Below are 25,527 nucleotides of genomic sequence, written 5' to 3'. Positions count from 1 at the left end.
ATTCCATGCCTTCACCCAGAGGCTATTGACATGGCATCAAAGGGCTGAGCAATGTCAACTTATCCTCTTATTCTTATCTGGAACTTTTCATCAGTAGATTCTGCCTTGTGAAAGTGGTCAAGAGGGCATGTAGGTAAATCAATGCTGAGATACCCAAGGATGTATAGTCTTGATGTAAAGTTTATCAAAGTGACAACAACAATTTTAAAACACAGAAGCATTCTTTTATTTATCTTTCATTTTGTGCATTTCTTTTCTGTGAAATTCATTTTAGCAGTATTGAGGGCTGCAGGCTTTAAGTACATGTAATCAGTACACTAACCAAAATAAAAGATCAAATCAAATGCACACACACATACATAGCTTAGCACAATCACCTGATGCATGTATACCATATCAAATCAATGTTTCACCTCTATGGAACTTCAGTCAGAGGTTAATTAAAGTGAAATTTTTAAACTGATGGCACTGAGATTGTGTTCTGGCCATTATAAAATTAGACTTGAAAGTGTGTGAACCATGCCATGCTTGGTGAGATTGCTGGAGGGGTGGAGTTTCAGTGCCCTTCATAGTTCTTGCCCCCCTCCCCATGATTTTAGTGGCATAAATTACACAAAATAGTCCAAAGTGGGCATAGTTCCATAATTTGTATACGGTAATTCATGCAGCTTTCAACTTCTTTTTGGGTCCTTTTTTTTTACTTCAGAGTATACACACATCCATCAGTATAATGCAGATATGTTTTGGATCGTGTGTAATTTACTCAAAGTGGTAATTAGTACTTTGTGTTCAGAATTAAGTGCCTAGGATGGTGCTGGTGAAGGCTGACTTCCCTGCCCAGTCCTATGCCATATGTAACATGGGGGGAACTGATGAGAATGGAGGAATCCATGCAAGATGGATGGAGACAACTTCAGCTAGTGGAACCAGGAGCTTTGAATATTGTTTTAAAAAAGAGCCCAACTATTGGCATTTAGTTTGCAGCATTGTATGAGAAGTTCAGGTAATATATTTTTGAATAAGGAAGCTTCACATTGTTGTTTTTAAATAAAGTGAGAATGCCCCTGTATGTCAGTGATATGTACTCATGTCTGTATATATCTTTTCTAGCAAATGCACACAAAATTTAAGCCCATGACTCCAGGTTCAGCAAGAGATATTCATGGAGGCCTGCTTCTCTACCCACATCTCTTTAGCTGGATCTGGGCATCTAATTAAAATGTGCTGCTTTGCTATGATACTTCCTATCCAGTTTTTGTATCCTTCTTTCACTTATTCATTGTGATTTGGCTTAAAGAATATAGTGGGTTTTATTTTAAAAGTAAAAAGCACCATACTGTACACTGATATTTACTTTACGAGTCTATTCCTTATATTTAGAATGAATACTGCATTGAGGCTTTCTATCATGCCACAGTAAATGTTTACTTTTGTTGGTGCCAACTGTATGCATTACTGTCTTTACCAAGTCTGAATCTTAGCTCTTTTTAATTTACTTTACAGGTTTTCACATATTGCTTTGGAAAGGTTTTCTTTGTGTTCTGTATGCCACTCCAAAAGATTCTGTGATTCTCTGGCCCAGTTCAGATTTCACATTAAAGCATGGATTAAAATAAACTATGGTTAAATCATGCAAATGCACAGCTCATTGCTCAAATGTTTCTGGGTTGCTCTTTCTCCACTTATACTACTGCTATGCTACAGATGACACAAGCTTGCCATGCCATGTGAGCTGGGCTTGTGGTACATCAGGGTTCATTTTAGCAAAAGAAGCACTGAGCTTGGATTCTGATGATACAAAAAGCCACATTTTAACTGGTCTGTCTGTGAAGTGAGGGCGGAGTGTAATGGGAACTTTTGAGCAGTGTGCATTATTAGCATGCTGCTTGTTCACATTTAACCATAGTTTATTTTAAATTATGGTTTAATGCAATGTGCACACCAAGCCTTTGTCTGAGACTCAGGATATTGATTAGAAGTTGCTTGTAGAAGCATTTCCGAGTACAATTATGAAACCAAAATCAGTGACATTTCTAGTAAATTGTTTGAAGATTATTTTATAAGATAGTTGCATGTTTCTCAGGGTGAGACATCTGTTTTGGGGATTGGTCCTGAGGCAGCTGGAGATATCCCTTTTTCACATTTTAATTCATATTCAAATCTGATGTACATATTCAAATCTCTGTGCAACTTTGTGTCATACTGATTTTTGTGAAAATTCACAAACATTAAGCTGGTTGTATTTCCACATGTGAACTTTAGCAAACTGAACAGTGCTTGAGGGTTTAGTATGGAAACATCTACTGATGGTTTAGTGAGGGTTTAGTATGGAAGTATCTACTGATAACTATTAGTTATTGTACAATCATACTAATATAATTGCTTGGATATTTGTCTGAAATTAGGCTATAATGGAGAACATCACTGATATATTAGAAACCTGTGCATTTCAGAATATTGTTTTGCAGCTAGTTCAATCTTTCCTTGCTACATTGGAATAATTTAATTACTGTAAATGGATTACAAATTAAATTTAACTTTGTAACTGTGATTATTTCTACATCAACAACGACCCAGGTCATATCTTGTGTAGAGATAAAGATTCCCATTCCATATTATTTTAGGTGCTATTTAATTGTATGGTTAATGTTAAGTGGTATTTAACTTCAAAATTAAGAGGTCTGTATTTCCTTCCTTTTATAGAGAATACAGTCCCAAAACATTTGTGTCCACCTCAACATTAATTGAGGAGTTAGCTAGTGGAAATGCACTGAGCAACTGTGCATGGATCAGTACTCAGTGAACAAATACCTTATTTGCACCAAGCTCACATGCAATGCATACGTTTCAACTACAGTAATGTAGTTAATGAAAATATTTTGCCTGCATTTAAACATACAAAAGTAAGGTGGATATTTTGCCATATAGGCAATGTAGAAAACAGAATATTATTCTAATTATTTTAAAAAGTATAAACCTTTCAGGATGACTTTGAATAATCGATCCACCCTCAACAGTTCCTCAACAGAGCCAGTGTGGTGTAGTGGTTAAGAGCGGTAGTCTCGTAATCTGGGGAACCGGGTTCGCGTCTCCGCTCCTCCACATGCAGCTGCTGGGTGACCTTGGGCTAGTCACACTTCTCTGAAGTCTCTCAGCCCCACTCACTTCACAGAGTGTTTGTTGTGGGGGAGGAAGGGAAAGGAGAATGTTAGCCGCTTTGAGACTCCTTCGGGTAGTGATAAAGCGGGATATGAAATCCAAACTCTTCAAACTCTTCTTCTAAGGATGTATGTGTTCATCTGTCATGAGTGAACACAAGAAATGAAATGCTTCATCAAAGGTAGCTTTTGCAGTGCTTTGGACAGTTGTACTTCATTATTCACTGCAGAAAATGGATTCCCGCTAAAAATCCCACTTGATCACAAGCATTGCCTTACTTGCTGGAATATACTATAGGAAGATTACCAGTGGGGTTCTCTATTTATGTCCACTCAGAAGTCTGCCCCATTAAGTCCAATGGGGCTTTCTGCCAGGTGGTTGCTATAGGATACTATTAATTATTACCAAAGTAGAAACATCTCCAAAAAAAGTATGTAGAACAGTGAAGGGGGATCTGTAGCTCATCAGATGTTGATAGACTACAACTCCCATCACTCCTGATAATGAATTGTGCTTGCTGGAACAGAAGGGAGTTGGAGTCCAGCAGTATCTGGAGGTTCACAGATTCAGAATCTCTGCTTTAGAACAGCATTGTACAATTTGTTGAAGCATCAAATTTCTTGAATTTGTAAAAATCACTAGTTTAAATTACAAAAAACCTTATCATTTCACTGGGTCAAAGTCAGTGTCATTATACAGATGGGAATTATGAACAGATTCGATTTGACATATGGACTGACTAATTATGAATTTTGGTGATACCACTAATTCCAGTTCAATCTGCTTCTCAGGTTAGCAAAGGGGGGGAAAGCTAATGACAACAAATGTGGTATTACAATTTAGATGCTTGATAGTTGAAATAATCTTTATGATATAAGTAAACTAACCTCCTTGCAATTTGGAATCTGGCAACCAATTCATGAGTCCAAACACAGATTATTGTGAAAATATCGAATCTTCAGGGGATCCAAGACATATCTGGAAAAATGTATGAAGGATATCTTGTGGCTTTCCATTCAGGTGTCTCAGTTTAGGCCTTGATTACAAGAACGAACCTTTCACTGCAAAGTCTTGCTTGTTTCCTACTTCTTTGTAGGATAAATACGACCAATGACTCTTTTTTTTTTTTGCTATTTATGACATATAATGTTCTAGATTGTGCAACTTGAGTAATAAAAAATCAGTCATTGGAACGGATTTGTAGAAAACCAAAGTAAGTACAAAGCAGAGGGGGAGGCATAGGGGGCAATAAATGAAAAGAATGAACATTGTCTTGTTTAGCAAGGTCAGGCGAAGGGGGCATGATTCGAACCAATCAGTCAAACAAAGACTTATGCCATGAGTATTGCCAAATAAAGTCCTATTTCACTGGGATAAGTGGCGTCATAGGTTGTTTGTTCATGTGCATCACAAAATGTCCCTTTTCATAAGCTTAAAACACTTTCAAACAATTGCATTTTTCCTTCTCTCCCCACCTCCTCAAATATAGACATGGGATGTAGAGCTGGAGAGATCAGCACAATCCTGGGCTGAGACATGTCTTTGGGAACATGGTCCTGCAAGTCTTCTTCCATCCATTGGGCAGAACTTGGGAGCACACTGGGGAAGGTATAAATAATTATATTTTACAAATGATTTCAGTGTAAAAAAAAGGTTCTTCTTAAAAAATGTCATATAAACATTGTCTCTGTTGATAAGTGCATCGGCTGTTTGAATTATTTTTGAGTTTTGCTGGTTCCCTTTTTGTAGATATAGACCTCTAACATTTCATGTCCAAGCATGGTATGATGAAGTGAGAGACTTCAGCTATCCTTATCCTCAAGAATGCAACCCTTATTGCCCTTATAGATGTTCTGGTCCTGTATGTACCCATTATACACAGGTGGGTATGCATTATTCTTCCCAATATCAACAGTGATGTAATCAATTTGAGAAGTTTTTGCTTTGGATATAACACTAAGCCAGGGATTGTGTTTCTTTTCTTCCACTCACATTTGGGCAAAGCAGGCAAAATTGGCCTATTCATGGTAAGCCATTAACTGTGGTTTACCTTGACATGTGAACCGGCCCAGTGTGTCATGAATTCAGTTTAAAGAGACAAGTATAGAATTTAGTAATGAAACATTCAGAATTCATTTTAAGCAAGTTTTGTTTAAAGTGACACTTAATACAACTGATTTTATAGATGATAGATAGATAGATAGATAATATATCCATTCTGCTTGCTTTTAAGAGCAAAATAAATGCATTTTTATGCATGTTCAAAGACCATAACTGTTTTATTTTATTGAGATCAACAGATGATGTAAATAAGTGGAATCCCGTCAGAATCCACTCATGCTAGCAAGAGATCTGCAGTATATATACTTTCCTCGACTATTCAGTGCATTAAGCTTTAACTATATTAATTTTTCTTCTCTTTCTATGACTGCAGTACTGCTTGTATTTTTTTAAAAAAAGTTTTCTGGATAATATTATAATATTCATTTGTTTTGATTTGAGTCAGGCATTTAACTGTATTTCTTTCATTTTGTCCAATAGGTGGTATGGGCCACAAGTAGCAGAATAGGATGTGCAGTTAATTTGTGCCATAACATGAATGTCTGGGGACAGATATGGCCAAAAGCCATTTACCTGGTGTGCAATTATTCTCCCAAGTAAGTATATATGACAGATTAAGAAGTTAGCTATGGTACATTGGTACACAGAGATAGGTATAAAAGAACCCCAGTGCCATTTTTTAAAAAACAGAAAAGCTATTGGGAGGGTTACTTTGGGAGGGTTGGAACCCGTGGCCCACCAGATGTTCTTGGACCAGATGTTCAGCCCCAGATTTGCCCCAGCCAAAGGCCAAATGGTTAGGAATGATGGGTGTTATAATCTAACATCTGCAGGACCAAAGATTAGTAGTCATTCCTGGACTACAGAAATGACGGAGGTGAGTCTGCTTTATTATTTCCCCACACAAGCTGCTTTTTAATCTCATAAGGTACACATGGGTTTGTGACAATTTAACACCCCGCTCTCCCCACCATCATATTTCTGTTCCATATTCCCAATCTCTAAGGTTTCTTTTCTTTTAGCGTGGGGGGGGGGGTCTGTTACATTTATAAATATATCAGCCACTCTCCATGTGGTTGGGTCATTAAAATTACCCCAGCCGCATGGAAGCTGGTCCCAGAAAATGTGCCTGTTACACATAATTAAACCTTGACACCTGTGTTTATTTCGAAAGGACAAAGGAACTTTTTAAATTAAGCTTTCAATTTTACATTTCAAAATAAACATTTTACAAACTTTAAAATATCCAATGACTTCCCTTCTTCTCCTTCCATGGTTCATTTTATGTATCACACATTCCTGCATATTTTGCTATAACCATTCACATCAGTTTTCCACTTTTACATCCATCAAAAATTATTTACTCTGTTGAATTTATCTTAGTGCTGCCAGCATTTTCAGCTGTATACAGTTATTTTCAATAAATGTTTTCCACTCTTTTTAAAATGTATGTTCTTCTTGCTCTCTTATTCTCTATGTTAAATGTGCAAGTTCTGCATATTCTATCAACTTAAGTTGCCAATTCTCTTTAGTTGGGAGCTCGTTCACTTTCCAGTTTGGGGCTAACAAAACACAGGCTGCAGTTGTTGCATACATAAATAACCTTTTGCATGCCCAGTCGCAGACCCCTCATCCCCAGGAGCCAGGCCTGGATAAATAAGACACAACACAGCATAGTTATGGGATTAAAATTAGGTCACAACTTTATTAAATTTCAGATGTAGGAAACTTTGGCTTAGGCATTGGGCATGTATCCATCCCAGCCCCCAGTTGTGGTCTGAGGCTAAGAAGGGACAGACAGGAATTATGGGGGACACTGCAAAACATGTGTTTACGCAGCTGCCCCCTTCCAGTTCTGGGAGTTTGACCATACACCGAGCACTCACGGTCAGTGACTCCCAGCATAAACCCCTCTAACAGGGCCCTGCTAACAAGCATTTTCAAATAATTCTCTTTCAATGAATAAAGGTAAAGGTAAAGGGACCCCTGACTGTTAGGTCCAGTCGTGACTGACTCTGGGGCTGTAGCGCTCATCTCGCTTTATTGGCCGAGGGAGCCGGCGTACAGCTTCCGGGTCATGTGGCCAGCATGACTAAGCCGCTTCTGGCGAACCAGAGCAGCGCACGGAAACACCGTTTACCTTCCCACTGGAGTGGTACCTATTTATCTACTTGCACTTTGACGTGCTTTTGAACTGCTAGGTTAGCAGGAGCTGGGATAGAGCAACGGGAGCTCACCCCGTCACAGGGATTCGAACCGCCGACCTTCTGATCAGCAAGTCCTAGGCTCTGTGGTTTAACCCACAGCGCCACCCAATTTCAATGAATAACATTCAGTAAATTCCAGGTCGCTTTTCCAAAGCTTCTCCCAGAGGTTAAGATCTATATTGTGTCCTATATGTATTGCCCAGTGTGTCATTGGAGCTTTACCTTGCTCGTCTTTTGTTTCCCATTCTTATAAAAAATTATGCATTTTAGACAGAAGTTTATCCTTATTTTGTAAGAGTTCTTTTTCAAATTTTGAGCTTTGGTCCAGAAATACATTCTTTCTATCTAATTTAAACATGTCATATACCTGGTGATATTGCAACCAATCTGTAACTTGGCTTCTTAAGTATTCCGTTGATTTCAGTTTGGGTCCCCCCCCCCCGTACAACCCAGAAGTTCCCTGTAAGTCACCCATTGTCTGTCCACAGACAAAAGAAACATTTAATCTATTAGGTAACAGAGAAAAATCAGACTGAATTTTCTGTTTTGAGTTTCTGTAATGTGTTGCATTGTTTCTAGTGGAGCTTTGACCCAGTGCAGTGGTAACACGTTTTGAATTTTGCAAGCTCTAACCTAAATCTGTTTTAGTCCAAAATTACAACATTCCAAGCATTCTCGAAAATCTGCCAGCTCCATTTATATACACAATCTGCTCATTTTACAACAGATGATTAGAGGGGATTTGATTGGCAGCAGTTCACCTGCATTATGGTAATTTTGCATGGTGTTAAATAAGGCTGCACTCGGCTACATTCTTCCTTGGCTTTGGAACAGCATGGGCAGAGCAGACCTATACTCCATTTTTTTTTGGTTTGGGAGGGGAGGGAGATATGGCGCTACTGTGCTGGCAGAATGATAGTCACGTACTGTACCCAAAGGAGTGGAGGGACAACCATAAAGTTCCCATAAGGAGAAAAATAGCAAACACCACTTCTCCCTCCCAGACACATGGAAACACCACCGAAATATGCTAATGAGGAGCTGTGCCAGACAGGCGCCTGCATGACAGACTTGGAGGGAGCCAATGAATTCAGATCCCAGGAGCGGACCCATAGCACTCTCCCCTGAGTTGCTGCACAACATGGAAAATTATACCCCAATGCTCCCTTTCCACAAGGGCCATTGGCACTCGCATAGGCAGAATCAACACCACTATTGTGCGTCACCAATGATCCTTCCAAGCAAAGGTTTGAGTCTCCCTTGTGTGGCTCATGATCAGCATTTCAGAACACAGCACACACAAAGAGAAGGAAAAAGATCCCACACAACGCTGTACCCACATAGCTTTCTGGGCAGGAAGCCTGCATAAAACACATACAAAGAGTATGTACCCTAATGTACCCTCTCTTCTTTTCTCATTAGGAAAAATAAAAATGCCCCTCAGTTTGGCCACTTATCAATCTCAGCCCTCATTTGTGAAATGAAGCAATTTCTTCTGTACCTTTGGCACTACCAGCAGGAAGGATAATCTTCTGAGCATGTTTCTGGGGATTAGCTATATATGTTGCAGCTATAGATCACGTTGTCCTACTTACCAAATGCATTAATTGTGCCTGTAGCTCAATAAAATACTATATCAAAAGCTTATTAAGGTCTGAGAATACATGTCTCTGCCCTCCCTGCCCCTAGGCCATTTAGGGTAATGCTTTGGAAGCAAATCTACCATTCATGGCATGTCGCCATAGCAATAGCTGTGCCACTCTTACAGCACCATCTAGGAGGTATGACTTGTGCCCCCTAAAAAGCAGTCCAGGTGAACCAACCACCCCAGTTGGGTGAGAAGAAGATTCACAGTCACAAGTGCCTGTGTCCTTATTAGGTCAGTGATAGACCTTTTAAACTGTGCAAAACAAAATATTTATCATGAATATATTTCACTAAATAGCATTTCTCCCCTAGGGGTAATTGGTGGGGGCATGCGCCATACAAGCATGGTCGCCCATGTTCTGCATGTCCACCTAGTTTTGGAGGAGGCTGTAGAGAAAATCTTTGTTATAAAGGTGTGTATTCAGCAAATTAAATTGTATCTGCTGCCACTTTTCTTGGTATCCAAGGGAAAGGGAAGGGATCATTTGATTCCATGGGAATTCTATGTGTTGGTCAAAGGCTTATTCGTATTTTTTACTCCACATGAAGTGACTTTGATGGTAAGAAAAACATAATGAATATTTGGCTTTAACAATTTGTACCAAAAAGCTTTTGCAAATCGACACCTATATCATTCCATCTTCTAAGAAAGACCAAAAATCATGCAATGAATTCATTAACACTGCAATCCTATATATGTCTATTCAGAAGTGAATCCTACTGGGCTTACTTTCAAGTCAGCAAGCATTGGATTGCAGCCTAAAGTTATCCTAATTCAGAACCTTCTGAACACAACAGAAGGCATTTTAACACTTTCTATCTGGGGATAAAATGTAGCATACAATGGTACCTTGGTTTGCATACATCTTGGTTTGCATACCTTTTGGATTACAAACACGTCAAACCCAGAAGTGTGTGTTTCAGTTTGCAACCTTTTTTTGGATTACAACTCATTTTTTTTATTACAAACAAATTATTTTTGGAGGCCCCATTGGCGAAAGTGCGCCTTGGGTTACAACCTGTTTTGGTTTACAAACGGACTTCCGGAACAGATTATGGTTGTAAACCAAGGTACCACTGTAATTGGAGTGCTGACCAACATGCATTTTTTAGAATATGAGTAAAAAACTTCCCTGTGTAGAACTGTACTTGAATAGAGTTTTCTCTGTGTAATCTGAAACGTTGCCTTTGCAAGCTTCCTGAGTCCATAGAGCAGGCATGGGGAAGCTATAGCCCTCCAAATGTATTTGGACAACAATTCCCATCATACCTGGCCTTTGGCTGGGGTCATTGGAAGTTGGAGTCCAACAACATCTAAAGGGCCATAGGCTCTCTACCCCTCACTAGTATAAACTGGCTCTCTATTATAATGAACCACATGTATTGAGAAAAAGCCTATACCTGTGAGGCTGTCTCTCCAGTCACCTTCATTATCTCCAGACTGAAGAGGATAATCCTAATACATTTACTTTTGTCTGTAACCTTCACTTAGTGACATGATAGTAAAAACAATTATCACAAGCCAGCCAGTATCAAACATTTTCAAGTCCCATTAATTGTAGTGAGAGATATTTACTCCCACCAGGGCTTGGAGGTTCTAAGTACTAAGCTGCATTTGTATGCACACAAGCACCATACAGTGGGACTTACTTCCAAGTAGACCTCCATCGGATTGCTTTGGCTTCCTTGTGGCTAGTTACAAGACATACTTGCTATTCCATTTCTGATTCACAGGAATTGACTGTTGTTTAAAAAATGGCATTTGTTCCATTTCTTTGCTATAACAGAAGGTTCAGAAAGACGTTACTCTCCAGAGATGGAAACCAATGAGATTGAACGGCAGCAGTCACATGTTCAGGATTCATCACAAAATCGATTAAGGTCACATGCAGCATCTGATGATGGTGACAGAAATGAAGTCATAAGCAAACTGCAAATGTGTAAGTCAATTTCATATTTATCTGTTTCATTTTTTTGTTGGATTTTTCTAACACTGTGGGACACTGAAATAATAATGGCCACTTTCTCCCCCAGCTCAAATTGTTTCCTGTGAAGTACGGCTAAGGGACCAGTGCAAAGGAACAACTTGTAATAGGTAGGGCATCCTTCCAGTTTATCCAGAATCCATGGGATTACATGCATTTTTAAATTTGATTGTTTTTGCCATTATTCTCAGATCAAACTGTTTTCTCCCCTAGGTATGAATGTCCTGCTGGCTGTTTGGACAGCAGTGCCAAAGTAGTTGGAAGTGTACATTATGACATGGTAAAAATATTATAATTAACACTCACTGTAGCACCATTTGATTACATTTTTTTATTGAGGAGGTTAGCTAATGCACACTATCATTGACAAAACATTATGTAAACAGAACTGGGTGAAAAGTAAGCTAAAATTGATAGAAATATCTGAGGATAACTGTTTGGTGAGATTTTACTCATTATCTCATTTTGAGTTGGAGATTTAGTTAGCACCTCACATAGAGAACTCACAAATATAGTCAGACATACTGGGTCGTATCCAGTGTCTTTCATATTCAGAATAGACATGTTGAAATTGATTGACCTGATTAACTCAGGTCCATTGATTTCAATAGGGCTATTCTGAGTAGAACTTAGCTGGACACAACCTAATATATCTCGTATCATTTGCTAACTCATCTTTGATAGCTTAAAACTGAAAATGACTAATTGATGACTGACTTGCAGTGTGGCAGAATATAAGAAAAACACAAGAGTTTGCTTTGGAATAGAGGCGCTCCTCCTTTTGGAAATGTCACGGGGAAAATAATTGTTCGGGTATGGATCTTAATTTCTGTTTCTGTGTTTTTCTGTCTTAGCAATCAAGCATTTGCAGAGCTGCAATACATTATGGCATCCTAGATAACGATGGTGGCTGGGTTGATGTTACCAGGCAAGGAAGAAGAAATTATTTCATTAAATCCTATAGAAATGGAGTTCAGTCAATTGGGTGAGTAAAAATACAAATATTCAGCCACAAATGTTGTAGGTAGATCTCAGGTTTTTAATATATTAACCTATAAGCATGGGACGCGGGTGGCGCTGTGGTCTAAACCACTGAGCCTCTTGGGCTTGCCGATCAGAAGGTCGGCGGTTCGAATCGATGGGCTCTGCGGGGTGGTGAATGCTTCCCTCTGTGAGGGAGCCTTCCCAGACCCGCTGAAAGAGGCAGTCATTAAACCGCTTCTTAAAAAAACACCTTTAGACCCGGCCAATTTGGCCAACTATCGCCCAGTCTCAAATCTGCCATTCTTGGGCAAGGTGATTGAGCGGGTGGTTGCTGAACAACTCCAAGCACGCCTGGAGGAAACGGACCATTTGGATCCCCTCCAATCAGGATTCAGGCCTCACCATGGGACTGAAACTGCCTTGGTCGCGCTGGTTGATGATCTCCGGCGGGCTAGGGACAAAGGTGAGAGCTGTTTCCTAGTTCTGCTGGATCTCTCAGCGGCCTTTGACACCATCGACCATAACATCCTTCTGGACCGTCTAGAGGGGCTGGGAGCTGGGGGCACTGTCATACAGTGGTTCCGCTCCTTCCTCCTGGGCCGTGTCCAGAAAGTGGTGGTGGGGGATGAGTGTTCAGACCCCTGGGCTCTCACTTGTGGGGTGCCTCAGGGTTCTGTCCTCTCCCCCATGCTTTTTAATATCTATATGAAGCCGCTGGGAGAGATCATCAGGGGGTTTGGACTGGGTGTTCATCAGTATGCAGATGACACCCAGCTCTACCTCTCCTTTAAATCAGAACCAGTGAAGGCGGTGAAGGTCCTGTGTGAGTGCCTGGACGCGGTTGGAGGATGGATGGCGGCTAACAGATTGAGGTTGAATCCTGACAAGACAGAAGTACTGTTTTTGGGGGACAGGGAGCGGGTTGGTGTGGGGGATTCCCTGGTCTTGAATGGGGTAACTGTGCCCCTGAAGGACCAGGTGCGCAGCCTGGGAGTCATTTTGGACTCACAGCTGTCCATGGAGGCACAGGTTAACTCTGTGTCCAGGGCAGCTGTCTACCAGCTCCACCTGGTACGCAGGCTAAGACCCTACCTGCCCGCGAACTGTCTCGCCAGAGTGGTGCATGCTCTAGTTATCTCATGCTTGGACTACTGCAACGCGCTCTACGTGGGGCTACCTTTGAAGGTGACCCGGAAACTTCAATTAATCCAGAATGCGGCAGCTAGACTGGTGACTGGGAGTGGCCGCCGGGACCACATAACACCGGTTCTGAGAGATCTGCATTGGCTCCCAGTACGTTTCTGAGCACGATTCAAAGTGTTGGTGCTGACCTTTAAAGCCCTAAACGGCCCCGGTCCTGTATACCTGAAGGAGCGTCTCCACCCCCATCGTTCAGCCCGGACACTGAGATCCAGCGCCGAGGGCCTTCTGGCGGTTCCCTCATTGCGAGAAGTGAGGCTACAGGGAACCAGACAGAGGGCCTTCTCGGTAGTGGCGCCCGCCCTGTGGAACGCCCTCCCATCAGATGTCAAAGAGATAAATAATTACCTGACATTCAGAAGACATCTTAAGGCAGCCCTGTTCAGGGAAGTTTTTAATATGTAACGCTGTACTGTTTTTAACACTGATTGGGAGCCGCCCAGAGTGGCTGGGGAAACTCAGCCAGATGGGCGGGGTATAAATAATAAATTATTATTATTATTATTATTATCCCCGTGACGGGGTGAGCTCCCATTGTTCGGTCCCAGCTCCTGCCAACCTAGCAGTTCAAAAGGATGCCCAAAAGTGCAAGTAGATTAATAGGTACCACTCCAGCGTTACCTATGGCTTTTCCGTGCGCTGCTCTGGTTTCACCAGAAGCGGCTTAGTCATGCTGGCCCCATGACCTGGAAGCTGTCTGTGGACAAATGCCAGCTCCCTTGGCCTATAGAGTGAGATGAGCGCCGCAACCCTAGAGTCTTCCATGACTGGACCTAACTGTCAGGGGTACCTTTACCTTTACCTAAGCATATATATATATATATAAATCAAAACCAATGTAAATTCTGTTTTTCTGCCATATAAAGCTGCTTTTATAATCAAGTTTTTAAATGTTGTGAAATAAAAATATATATCCTGAGCAGAGATTTTGTTTTACCATATAATACTGTTATGTTGAAGGTTACATAGTATTTATGACCCTTGAATAGTAATCAGAAAATTACTTCAGTAGTTATCTCAGTCTTTCCGAAATCCTCTGGTCTTTTGAAGTAACCTGGCTGTCACTACATTCATCTCCCCAAAATTTCTGCATTATAATTTTTGCCATCTCTTGTTCAGTCAGTGGAAATTTAGGCTGAATCAACACAGTTAAGGATCCTCCAGCAGGTTTAAATCAATCACTTGACTTTGTGTTGGATGCTCTTAAATGTTTTGCACTTAAATACATATTTATGGAGCTTCTTTGAATTTATTTATTTATTTAGAGACCTAAAGCTGCATTCTTATTCAAGCTTGGGAATGAGATGCATTGAAGTTAATGAAATCTACTTCAGTGAAGACATGTATAACACTACACTATAAGTTAGAAAGAGGCTTGCAGAGTGGATTTCTACACAGTTGTAGAAGTATTCAAACAACATATTTTTGTTCCATTTTCCAATTAATTTCTGCTCCTTTTGCTCAGTTATTAAAAATGTTTGTGGTAATTGTTTTATGATTTCATTGTACATCACTTTGGAGAGCATACATAAAGCAAATATATGGGTGTTGGTAATAATAGCTACGTTTCTGTTTTTATTGTAGCAAATACCAGTCTGCGAATTCCTTCACAGTCTCTAAAGTGCCAGGTTAGCATTAATTTATATAATACAGCATTACTCATTCATTAATGTATATGTCATCTATTAACATTTATTTGAGTATGCTTTTTAAAATTTCAGTGCAAGCTATCACTTGTGAAACAACTGTGGAACAATTATGCCCATTTTACAAGCCAGCCACACATTGCCCAAGGTAAGCTATTTAATTATGACTGTTGTTTAATTGCCATTCCTATCACAATGCAGGGGAGAGGCTATTACAAACCATATGGTGATGTTGAACTAGAAATATTAGAGTCATTAGACTTCCTTATATATTGAACTTCAGGCTGCTGACATTATACTGAACCTTATGAATATAAGTTCACACACTGAGGGTGAAGATGGGGGCCACTATGCCAATTCTGGAACAGGCATATTTATTTTCCTTTCCATTAAAACATTTTTTATGGGGAGAAATGGAAAGGGAAAAGGAAAAAAAAAAAAGGAAAAGGAGCCTGGCAGGGCTTTGGATTTGGCCATTTGCTCACCACAACCACTCCTTCTGTTGACTAAGTCAGATTGCTCTGTAGTTGATACACAGGTGGAACTCTCTGAGCCCCCATTCATAAAAATGTGCTTCTCCATTCACACAGTGAGTTCTGTGTGCACATTGAAGCATGTACAAGTACTATGAACTGAAGGCAAAGCCAGAATCATTGGGAAATCTTCAAGCAGTCCATAGTGAGAGCCAGTGTGGTGTAGTGGTTAAGAGCGGTAGTCATGTAATCTGGGGAACCGGGTTCGCGTCTCCGCTCCTCCACATGCAGCTGCTGGGTGACCTTGGGCCAGTCACACTTCTTTGAAGTCTCTCAGCCCCACTCACCTCACAGAGTTTTTGTTGTGGGGGAGGAAGGGAAAGGAGATTGTTAGCCGCTTTGAGACTCCTGAAGGGGAGTGAAAGGCGGGATATCAAATCCAAACTCTTCTTCTTCTTCTTAGTGTAAAAAGCCCATATGACCAAGAGAACAGGAAAAATAATAGAACAAAGCAATGCATGGACACAAAACTGTTCCATTATGTGTGCTTTTCATTGGATGAAATGATCAAAAATTTGTACTTGTGAAAAAGTTATAATTGTCTATGTTTTTATTTTATTTTCAATTTTCAAGGCTCTATTGCCCTCACAATTGCATGCAGGCAAATCCACACTATGCTCGAGTGATAGGATCAAGAATTTATTCTGATGTAAGTAAGATAACATATTTCTAAATCTGGAGTGTAAAATAATTGCGTTTATACAATTATTTATTATTTATTTATACTAGCTTAGCAGGTGGGGAATTGAATCATTAAAAATATGTGGCTTCATTTCCAGTTTAGATCCATTGATATACATTGATTCTCTGATTTAATTTTTTAGTGTAAACAGACACTATGTTTACAAAGCTGCTTGTTGTCTGTTTTAGTCACTTGAACCAATTGTGAACCAGTATAGATACATACAGTTCAGATATATTCAGTTTCTTTCCAGTCACAGGATACTTTTACACATACTGTATCCATGTGGTAAACCCTAACAATTAAAACCTATTTCAGGATGCCACATGGCCGCAATACATATTTTGTGCTAGGAAAGATCTGAAATTGTCAAGAGGAATGTTGAACTGCAAACAGAAAGTAGACCACACAACACAAGCAGACTAAGAAAAGCCAAAGCAGGAAAGATTTCACTGACTGGCTGTTCTCCTCAGCTGACTGTGGCTCCATTCATACACTTACATGTCTTAGTTGCTGTTGGCATCCCTCTCCTTCAGGAGACAATGGGGGAGTGCGCCTTTGGGGGCAGAGCCAAACTGTTGGAAGGTTACACCACCTGGCTCTAGAGACTGAAGTGGAAGAGACATGTTTTGTTGCAGCCAGGGCAGATGAAGGTGTCCAGTTGTGCTGCTGCAGATGCACCATGACGTTTCTTCTCTCTGCACTCCTCCCAGCCATCATTTCTGACCTTTAAAGCCCTAAATGGCCTTGGTCCAGTATACATGAAGGAGCATCTCCACCCCCATTGTTCTGCCTGGACACTGCGGTCCAGTGCCAAGGGCCTTCTGTTGCTTCCCTCGCTGCAAGAAGCCAAGTTACAGGGAACCAGGCAGAGGGCCTTCTTGGTAGTGGCACCCGCCCTGTAGAACACCCTCCCACTAGATGTCAAAGAAAAAAACAACTACCAGACTTTTAGAAGACATCTGAAGGCAGCCCTGTTTAGGGAAGCTTTTAATGTTTAATAGACTATTGTATTTTAATATTTTGTTGGAAGCCAGATGGGCGGGGTATAAATAAATTATTATTATTATTATTATTATTATTATTATTATTATTATTATTATTATTTTACTCTGGTCGTTGCTATGGATACATGACTTAACTGCCTGTCTCCAGGCACTACACTACAAGGGATTCCCACATGGTGGGGTTGATGTTACATGTCATGTTTGCAGACATCTTTGAACATAGAGTTGGCCTGGTGCTGGAAGCCAGCTCCCCATAGAGAACGTCCTTGGGGATCTTCCCATCTTCCATTCTGTGGACATGACCAAGCCAGCATAGGTGTCACTGGAACAGGAGTCTCAGTAGTGACTGGCTATATCACTACGCAGTACCCTCCAGATGTTTTGGATTACAGCTTCCATCAGCTCCAGCCAATATGATAGAAGTTGTAGACCAAACTATCCTGAGGGTATCATGTTGGGGAAGGAATGAGGCACAACTAGCAGTCTTATAAGCTAGAAATGGTTGCTGCCAAATTCATGTTTTGGTGGCTCACTTTTAATGCTTTTACCATCACTTGTTTGTTAGAAAATACTCTGGCAAGATTGGTTTATTCAGTAGTTGTCAAGTAATGATGAAAGCCAGAAATGTGATCATGCCCTTCTACAATATATATGCTGGTGACTGCAGTCGTGTACAATAGTACAGGGCGATTTCAACTATGCTGACAATCTGATTGACATTTGAATTATATACACACATCTCTCCTCATATGTTTGAGAGCACATTGATAACTTTCTACAGCAGAATAGGTAAAATTCCCTGGAATTCCATCTGTCATCAATAATAAATATCTATGTAAATAAAGGCTTGAAAGATCCTTTTATAAGTGTTTAACATGCCTTTGCAGACTGATTCTATGCTGTTATAAGTATCTGGAATTTTGCTGAGTAGCGAAAGAAGGAAAATGATTAAGCAGCTCGGTATTCAGATTCTGTGACCTGTTAAATGCTGATGAATGCCAAAGGGTTCACAGCACAGCAATAAAGCGAGGCCTTGTAATACTATATGAAATGTTCATGCTAACTTTTAAAGTACTTTAGACAGTCTTATTTATGCATGGGGCTGTACTGCAACCCAGTAAGACTATGGCCAATATATATATATATATATATATATATATATATATATATATATAATTGCTTAGTAAAGTGTGTTAAATGCAGACTATGAGTTACCCAGTACCTTTCATAGTTACCAATTCATGGTCATTTCGTCTTTATTAAAACTACATTTTCCCCAAAGAAAATGATGGTGAATACCCTGGTGCTACATAAACCACAAAAAAAGAGAGAGAGAGAGATCAAAGTTCTGTCACTTGATTTGCAATATTTCATTTTTAAAGAAACCCTTCTATTTTAATTTTCTTAGGCATCTAGTATTTGTCGGACAGCTATACATGCTGGAGTGATTCGGAATGAAGGAGGCTTTGTTGACGTTATGCCAGTGGATAAAAGAAGGATGTATACTGCTTCATTTCAAAATGGGATTTTTTCAGAAAGGTACAGAGTGTTACTTTGAAGACCAGTGTTTACTATCTACATGCACACACCTGCCATTCTTTGCAATCCTACATTAATCCTGGAATAGTTGTGTTCTACTTAATGCTAATTAACCAGACGTGAGTTGTATAACAATGGCAATTGCCAGGGAGAAGCAGCTGCCTGTTTCCCGTAAGCTCAAATCATAACCCTAAAAGCTGCTTATGAATAAAAACAACTCTTTTGTTGTTGATCCAGTAGCAAATACCATAGTAGCTGATAAGAAAGTTGCATTGAGTTTCTTCAGGATTTTCAGGTTTGCTTCTGCCTAGGTATACACGCTTATATCCACAATTTATCACCAAAGTCCTGTCAACATTAAGCATGTGAAATCTCATTTAATTCAGTGATAGAGTTGGCATTTAAAAGCAGAAGTGTTTGACTTTGTATTGTGCCCTAATTATTTAATGTAGGTAGCTAAGTTCTTTTTACACAGGAGGAGTTCAACCCCCACCTCCCCAAATCAGACGGGCAATAGCTGTGTACTCTAAATAATCACCTTCTTTAGACTATATATATATATGATGTGTAGAGGAATAGAGAAGATATATTTGGTGGCATGTAGAAATAAACAACAAAATAAGTTTTACTAAATTTGTAAAATTGTAAAAGAGCATGATAGAACTATCCCAATTCCCTAGTGTAGATGGCTTGAATGGTGGTGGTGGTGGTGGTTAGGATTGTGTGCAATTGCCTATCCATTGGATTTCATTGCTGGAGAGGAATCTACTGGTGGGGAGGCTCCGGCTCTGTGGGCAGAAGCCAGTGTGGTGTAGTGGTTAAGAGTGGTAGTCTCGTAATCTGGTGAACCGGGTTCGCATCTCCGCTCCTCCACATGCAGCTGCTGGGTGACCTTGGGCTAGTCACACTTCCCTGAAGTCTTTCAGCCTCACTCACCTCACAAAGTGTTTGTTGTGGGGGAGGAAGGGAAAGGAAATTGTTAGCCGCTTTGAGACTCCTTAGGGTAGTGATAAAGCGGGATATAAAATCCAAACTCCTCCTCCTTCTCCTCCTGTAGGAAGCCCCTAAATGAGCTGGACCAGTGCCTTGTGGATTTCCCAAGGGATCCAATCTTTCTTTTCTCTGCTATGCCAGCCTTGTTTGGTAAATAGTAAATATAATGACAAAATCTGCAACCCCACCTTCTGCCCGGGCTGGCATGAGCTAGCTGGGCTCAGGATATGGCAAAGATCCATCCCTGGTGGCTTTCCAGCCTGAGGACATTAGGCCTACTCTGCCCATGTCATAAAATGTGTGTCAGGATTTCTGATCCTAGTAGTTGTTTTGATACCGCTAAGCTATTGAATTGTATCATAATTTTACATGCTGTCAGGCATGGGTCTGTAATAACCTTGAACACAAGATTGACCTGGTGTGTGTGTGTGTGTGTGTGTTTGGCTGGGAGGGTTGCACTTATTGAGAACTAGATGTTTTACTTCAGCAGACAGTATTGAGCATTTGGAAGTACAGATGGAAGTACAGATAGAAATTTCTGAATGTCTATTTGCACATCTGATGGTGGGAGGACCAGGGCTTCTGCAGATGGCTTAAATGTATGGGTAGATTTATCTCTAGAATAAGTGCTTGGTAAGATTGGGATCTTAAAACACAAACTAACCTATATGAAATGTTACTACTTTTTCCCTTCTGTAGTTTACAGAATCCTCCAGGAGGCAAGGCATTCAGAGTGTTTGCTGTGGTTTGAAGGTAACAAGTAAACTGTAAAAACAAAAGCTAAATACAGTGCTTGGAAGAAGAGAAAGAAAATGCCATCTAATTTCCTTCCTCAAGTTTGTATAAAGATGTAATATTGCTGTACAGAATATATTTACTGTTTTCTGACTGAAAAGTGGTTTAACTGCATGTAAATCTTAATGGGGGAAAATCTGTAAAGTTAAACATGGGAAAATGCATATGAAAAACTATGATGATAAATAACTTGTTTTGAATCCTGTGTTAAATATTGCTATATTTTCTTAGCATTTATTCCTATGCAATTCGTTTGAAGCTCATAAATGTTCCACAATTTAAAAACAAAACAAAACTGAATACATTATTATGGTGTTTATTATTATTATTATGGTGTTTTATGTATGCCACTAACATTAACTGTAAAGGTATATCTATGATAGATCTTATATCCACTGTATATATCATTTTTCATTGCTTAAAATTGGAAAAAAATAACTAATTCCCTAAACCAAGCAGTGAACATATATTACTGCAGAAACACACAAAGTCAAAAGAATGAGATATTTTGCCATTTTTACACTTTTCTGTTTGATCCAACTTTTTAAAATGCCAGTTAAAACAAATCCTGGTTGAGAGCAGTATATTTTTTAAAATATAATAACTGTCTTGTTTTTGTATCGTGCTGGTAATTCAAATCTTAAAAAAAAGCAGGATCAGATGCCACCAACTTGGTACAAGCAGTTGTTTACATAATGATATGTAAAAGTAGGGTTAAAAGCCAGTAGCAGCCCCTGTGTGTGGCGGGGGGACGGGCACACTGGCTTTCTGACATCAGCATCACTGTAGCTCACCTGGATGAGGTTGGGGTGTGGCAGGGCAGCAGCAACATCAAGTCAATCTAGCACTCTCACAGGTACACACAAGGACCTTTCACCTCTCTGTCACTCTGTTCCATCCCCCAAAGCATTGCCCCACCACTCCTGTTAAAAATTAAGAGTTTTAAATCCTACAATCATGTCAAGCATTGGTGAAACTGACATTTGACTAAACCCTTAAAACTGGGTTTAAGACAGACTATATCTGTACTTCTCAGTGTATAAGACGCCCCCTTTTTTGGGACTCCAAATAGAGAAAATGAGGGGGAGATTGCCCACAGTTGCTGAGCTTTTTTCGGTGGGGATTGTCCAGATTTGTAGAGCTTTTGTAGGGGAGGGGGTTGCCGAAATTTGCTCACCATTAGGAATGCAACAGCCAATCGCATGCATATCAATGATGCCACCAATCATCTGCACGCTCGCCAAAAGCAAGCACCAATCGCATGCCCAATTGCCGCAGCAGCCAATAGCCAGCAGACCTTGCAGCACCCACCAATTAGCCGCAAAAATGCAGCGGACATTATCCTGCTCGTGGCAGCCACCAATCGCCCATCACACCTCTCCACTATCTGTGTATTAGACGAGTCCAGGTTTTTAGCATAATATTTAAAAAAATAACCTAGTCTTATACATGGAAAAGTACAGTAGTTCATTTGGGCTCCAGTAAATCAGCTCCCAGAAATACAATAGACATAGAATCACAGAACCAAAAAGCTCTAAGGAAACACAAGTGTCACCCCTCTTGCAACCCCCTGCAATGCAGGAATCTTTTCACCCAGCATGGGGCTTAACCCAACCCTGAGATTAAGATGCTCTACCAAACTGAGCTATCACTATGCACAAGGTTGTTTGTAAGACTGACACCCCATACTACATAAACTGTCCTGTATAGTACTGGTAAATGGTGAAACTGCAGAATAACGGAATTTGTAACATAGGCCCTAATACCTTTAATTTCTTCATCTGATGCATATTCCTGCAGGGCGGGACACAGTGCCAAAGATTACTATCACATTATTTCACCATTTCATTTGATCTCATTTCTGGTAGATAGCCCTGACCTATTGTGGTATACTAGAGAAATTATATAATGGCGACATTATCAAGCTTTCTATGAAAAGTGTATGGTGTAAGACTGTAAAGCTGATAAATAGTTTTTTTCCTGTTATTTTTTTATCTTTATAGTTGTGGACTTTCTTTCGAAATGCCATTGGTAGCGATATTCTTCATACATGCATCACAGTATTATTTTGTTCAGCTACATGTACTACCTCATGTAGTTAGGCAAACTTTTTTTGAATAAAAAGTCTACTAAATGAAAAGACAGTAAAATTGTGGTTCTTTTTATAATGCTAAAGAAATATGTTTTTGGCATATCACACTTGCTCATTATAGAGATTAAAGCAGACCTAGGGTCTCTTTGAAAGAGTCCTCCATTTGAAGATCACCCTGTCAGAGTCTTCCTTGCTATGCTGAAATTATAGCGTTTCCATTTAGTTTAGAGTAATTATTTCTAAATCAGTACATATAAATTAGCACATGCAAATGTTTTTTGTGATGCATTTACCCTTTTTGCATGATGCATATGTGACCACACCAAACAGTGCATATATTATGAATACAGGAAGTCTCAGATTCAGTCTTTAGTACCTCCAGTTAGAAGATCATGAGTAGGAAAGACATCTGAACCTGAAACTCTGGGGTGCTCCTGCTATTCCAGGCAGACATTACCTGGCTGAACACATTAACACTGACTGTGGAAGGTAGCTGTTCTTTCTTCTCTCTCTCTCTCTCTCTCTCTCATTTTTAATAGGAATTAAAAATGAGCAAATCACTGGATCCAAACACCATTCAGCCAAGAACACACACGTGAAATTGCAAACATATTGCCAGTGGTGGAGGAAGGCGCTCGGGCGTCTGGGGCGGGGCGCCCAGGACCAAGGCGGGGCGCCCAGGACCCATAGGGGCGGGGCGAGGGCAGGGTGAGCCGCCCATAGGGGCGGGGTGCACCGCGGGGCTTCTGGAGTCTGCCTGCCTCCTCCCACTCAGCCACCCTACAGCTGGGGGGGGGGGGAGGCAGCGGGCAGACCATTAGGGCAGCATGGAGCCTGCACGCACCCAAGCCACTGTGTCTCTCCCAGGAGAGACGTGTGGCTTGGGCACACTGCAGGCCCCAGGATGAGTGCCACCCGGCATTTTGTCATCCCCTTCAGTGGTGACACCCGGGACGGACCGCACCCACCGCACCCCCCTTCTTACGTCCCTGCATATTGCAGCCACTGAGGTCCTGTAAACACTTCGCTGAGGAAACATCAAATGCATTGCCCTCCCCAGCAACCCTGGAGATGCATTTGGGAGGGCCTTCCCCATCCTTATGGGGTTTGTGGTAGGGGTGTGGGGACAATTTTGCCCTCAGTTCAACAATGCCACAAAGAACAGCACTTTCCTTTCTCCATAGGACAAATGGTAAGCACTTATTTACATGAGAAAAAGTAAAAGGATGCACTCAGAAATGCATTGGGGTGGAGTTGAAACCTGCTTCCTGACTGCTTATCCCAGCCATTGAAAAAGAAGCTTCTTTTGAATGATGACTCTGCTCTGTTTCCTGATCACAGTAGAGTGTGACAGGATATTGGCAAGTCATGATAGGAGTGGCCAGCATGGTGCTGAATGCACCATGTCTGAATGCAGCTCCCATTGTCCCTGACCATTGACTATACTGGTGGGACTGGTGGCAACTGTGAACGACATCTGTTGGCTATGCCTGATCTAGAATGATTGTCACAGAGCAAATCAGAGATGAGCAGGGCTTTGAACCCTGGCTTATCAAATTCCATTCTAAAACACCACTAGAATCCACAGTCTATTACCGTGTCTAAAAAATACAGTCCATCTGAGAATGAGATTGGTCAGTTCCACTAAATAAAACTTGCCTCTTAGACTGCAGAGTCTTTGTTCCTTCTTTGTCAAAATCCATCTGTTTCTTGTTTTATTTTTATTTGTTCTGGAAGCCTTTGCCTTCTGAATAAGCAATTCTATTCTTGTTTCAGGGCAGCTCCAAAACTTTTGGGCAACAGGCAGTATTAAGTACAGAAACAGAGAGGTGATTTATTTATTTATATGTAATAAAATTTGCATAAAAGCTTAGGGGTTTTTTCTTCTTCTTCCATAAAAGCTTATTTTCCAATTCTGGATTAAAACCATTTGAAGCACACAAAGGACTGCATTGTGAGATCTGATTTAATACTTGCTGCGCTGGGGGTGATATGCCTACCCTGGCACAGCTATAACGGATCCAAGAGCTAAAGAAATGGCTTAGCAAAATACTCTGATCCTCTCTCCTTCATCTAGAATGAATTATGGGCTAAATTAGATGCTCTGTGTATGTGTGTGTGGTTTAACGAAACACTTATTTTTGCAGTAGTGCTTGGCCTAAATATATCTTTCACCATTAGCATCAAGAGCAAAGCGTGGTAACACAGGAAACTGTTTTATAACAGGTGAGATTATTTGTCCATCTAGCCCAGTATTATCTCCTCTTGTAATGTTTCTCCAGAGTTTCAGGGAGAGAGGATCTTCCCCAGCCATTTAATCTGAAATGCCAGGATTGAACATGGGACCTTCTGTGCAACAGCACTAAGCTACAGCACATTCCCCAAAATTTAACTACTGCAAACAGAACTGCATTCTGACCTTCAGTGTGGAAGCTATCCAGTTAGAATTAATTATAAGCATCATTGTTAAATCGATTTAAAGTCAAAGTTTCTTATTGGTGCATCTGCTAATGCCCAACAGGCAGAATGGTAATTAAGCCTGAAGGGATGTCCATATGGAACACAAAAAATCCCCTGATGATGTAGCATTTAAGAATCATAAAACAGACAAACATGTTAATTGAAGTATGAAGCCAATTGTCTTTATCAGACTGAGCCCACAGAGGTTTCTGAACTCCTTGGAGAAAGAAGTGCACAAACAATATAATCAAGTAAACCAACCCTTTTGGATGAGATGTGCCAGCCTTTTTGTGATTGTATGGCATACTGTCACAACTTTCTTTGCTGTTCATGGCAGCCATTTTGTGCTGGCACTCACAGCACGTTTATCAAGATATGAATATCAGCATCTCTCTCTCTTTTACTAAAATACACTCTCTCTCACACACACACCATAAGTGTATTTTTTACTAGATGACTACTGTCACATGAGTGATGAAAAAGGATTGAAGGGTAAAGAATTCAGCTGAGTGGCAATGAACCACCAGCAGAAAGTGG

The 25,527-nt window shown here is 40.5% G+C and overlaps 1 protein-coding gene across 1 annotated transcript in view; it reads left to right on the top strand.

Annotated features, from left to right (window-relative positions):
* The window catches only part of CRISPLD1 (cysteine rich secretory protein LCCL domain containing 1), a 29,399-nt gene extending 8,253 nt beyond the window's left edge, over positions 1-21,146 (top strand). Inside the window, exons 3-15 of the mRNA XM_053395826.1 lie at positions 4,649-4,767; positions 4,909-5,041; positions 5,701-5,816; positions 9,387-9,487; positions 10,862-11,014; positions 11,109-11,169; positions 11,273-11,339; positions 11,914-12,044; positions 14,828-14,871; positions 14,965-15,037; positions 15,996-16,071; positions 18,520-18,650; positions 20,343-21,146. Coding sequence (XP_053251801.1) covers positions 4,649-4,767; positions 4,909-5,041; positions 5,701-5,816; positions 9,387-9,487; positions 10,862-11,014; positions 11,109-11,169; positions 11,273-11,339; positions 11,914-12,044; positions 14,828-14,871; positions 14,965-15,037; positions 15,996-16,071; positions 18,520-18,650; positions 20,343-20,394 — 1,257 coding nt within the window. The 3' untranslated portion in view covers positions 20,395-21,146. The remainder of the gene's footprint in view (positions 1-4,648; positions 4,768-4,908; positions 5,042-5,700; positions 5,817-9,386; positions 9,488-10,861; positions 11,015-11,108; positions 11,170-11,272; positions 11,340-11,913; positions 12,045-14,827; positions 14,872-14,964; positions 15,038-15,995; positions 16,072-18,519; positions 18,651-20,342) is intronic.
* The last annotated feature ends 4,381 nt before the right edge of the window (positions 21,147-25,527 follow it).

This window comes from Podarcis raffonei, chromosome 7, assembly GCF_027172205.1.
Source record: "Podarcis raffonei isolate rPodRaf1 chromosome 7, rPodRaf1.pri, whole genome shotgun sequence".
NCBI classification, from domain to species: domain Eukaryota; kingdom Metazoa; phylum Chordata; class Lepidosauria; order Squamata; family Lacertidae; genus Podarcis; species Podarcis raffonei.
The sequence above is the reverse complement of the archived record's forward strand: the minus strand, read 5'-3'. Positions and strand labels throughout refer to the sequence as shown.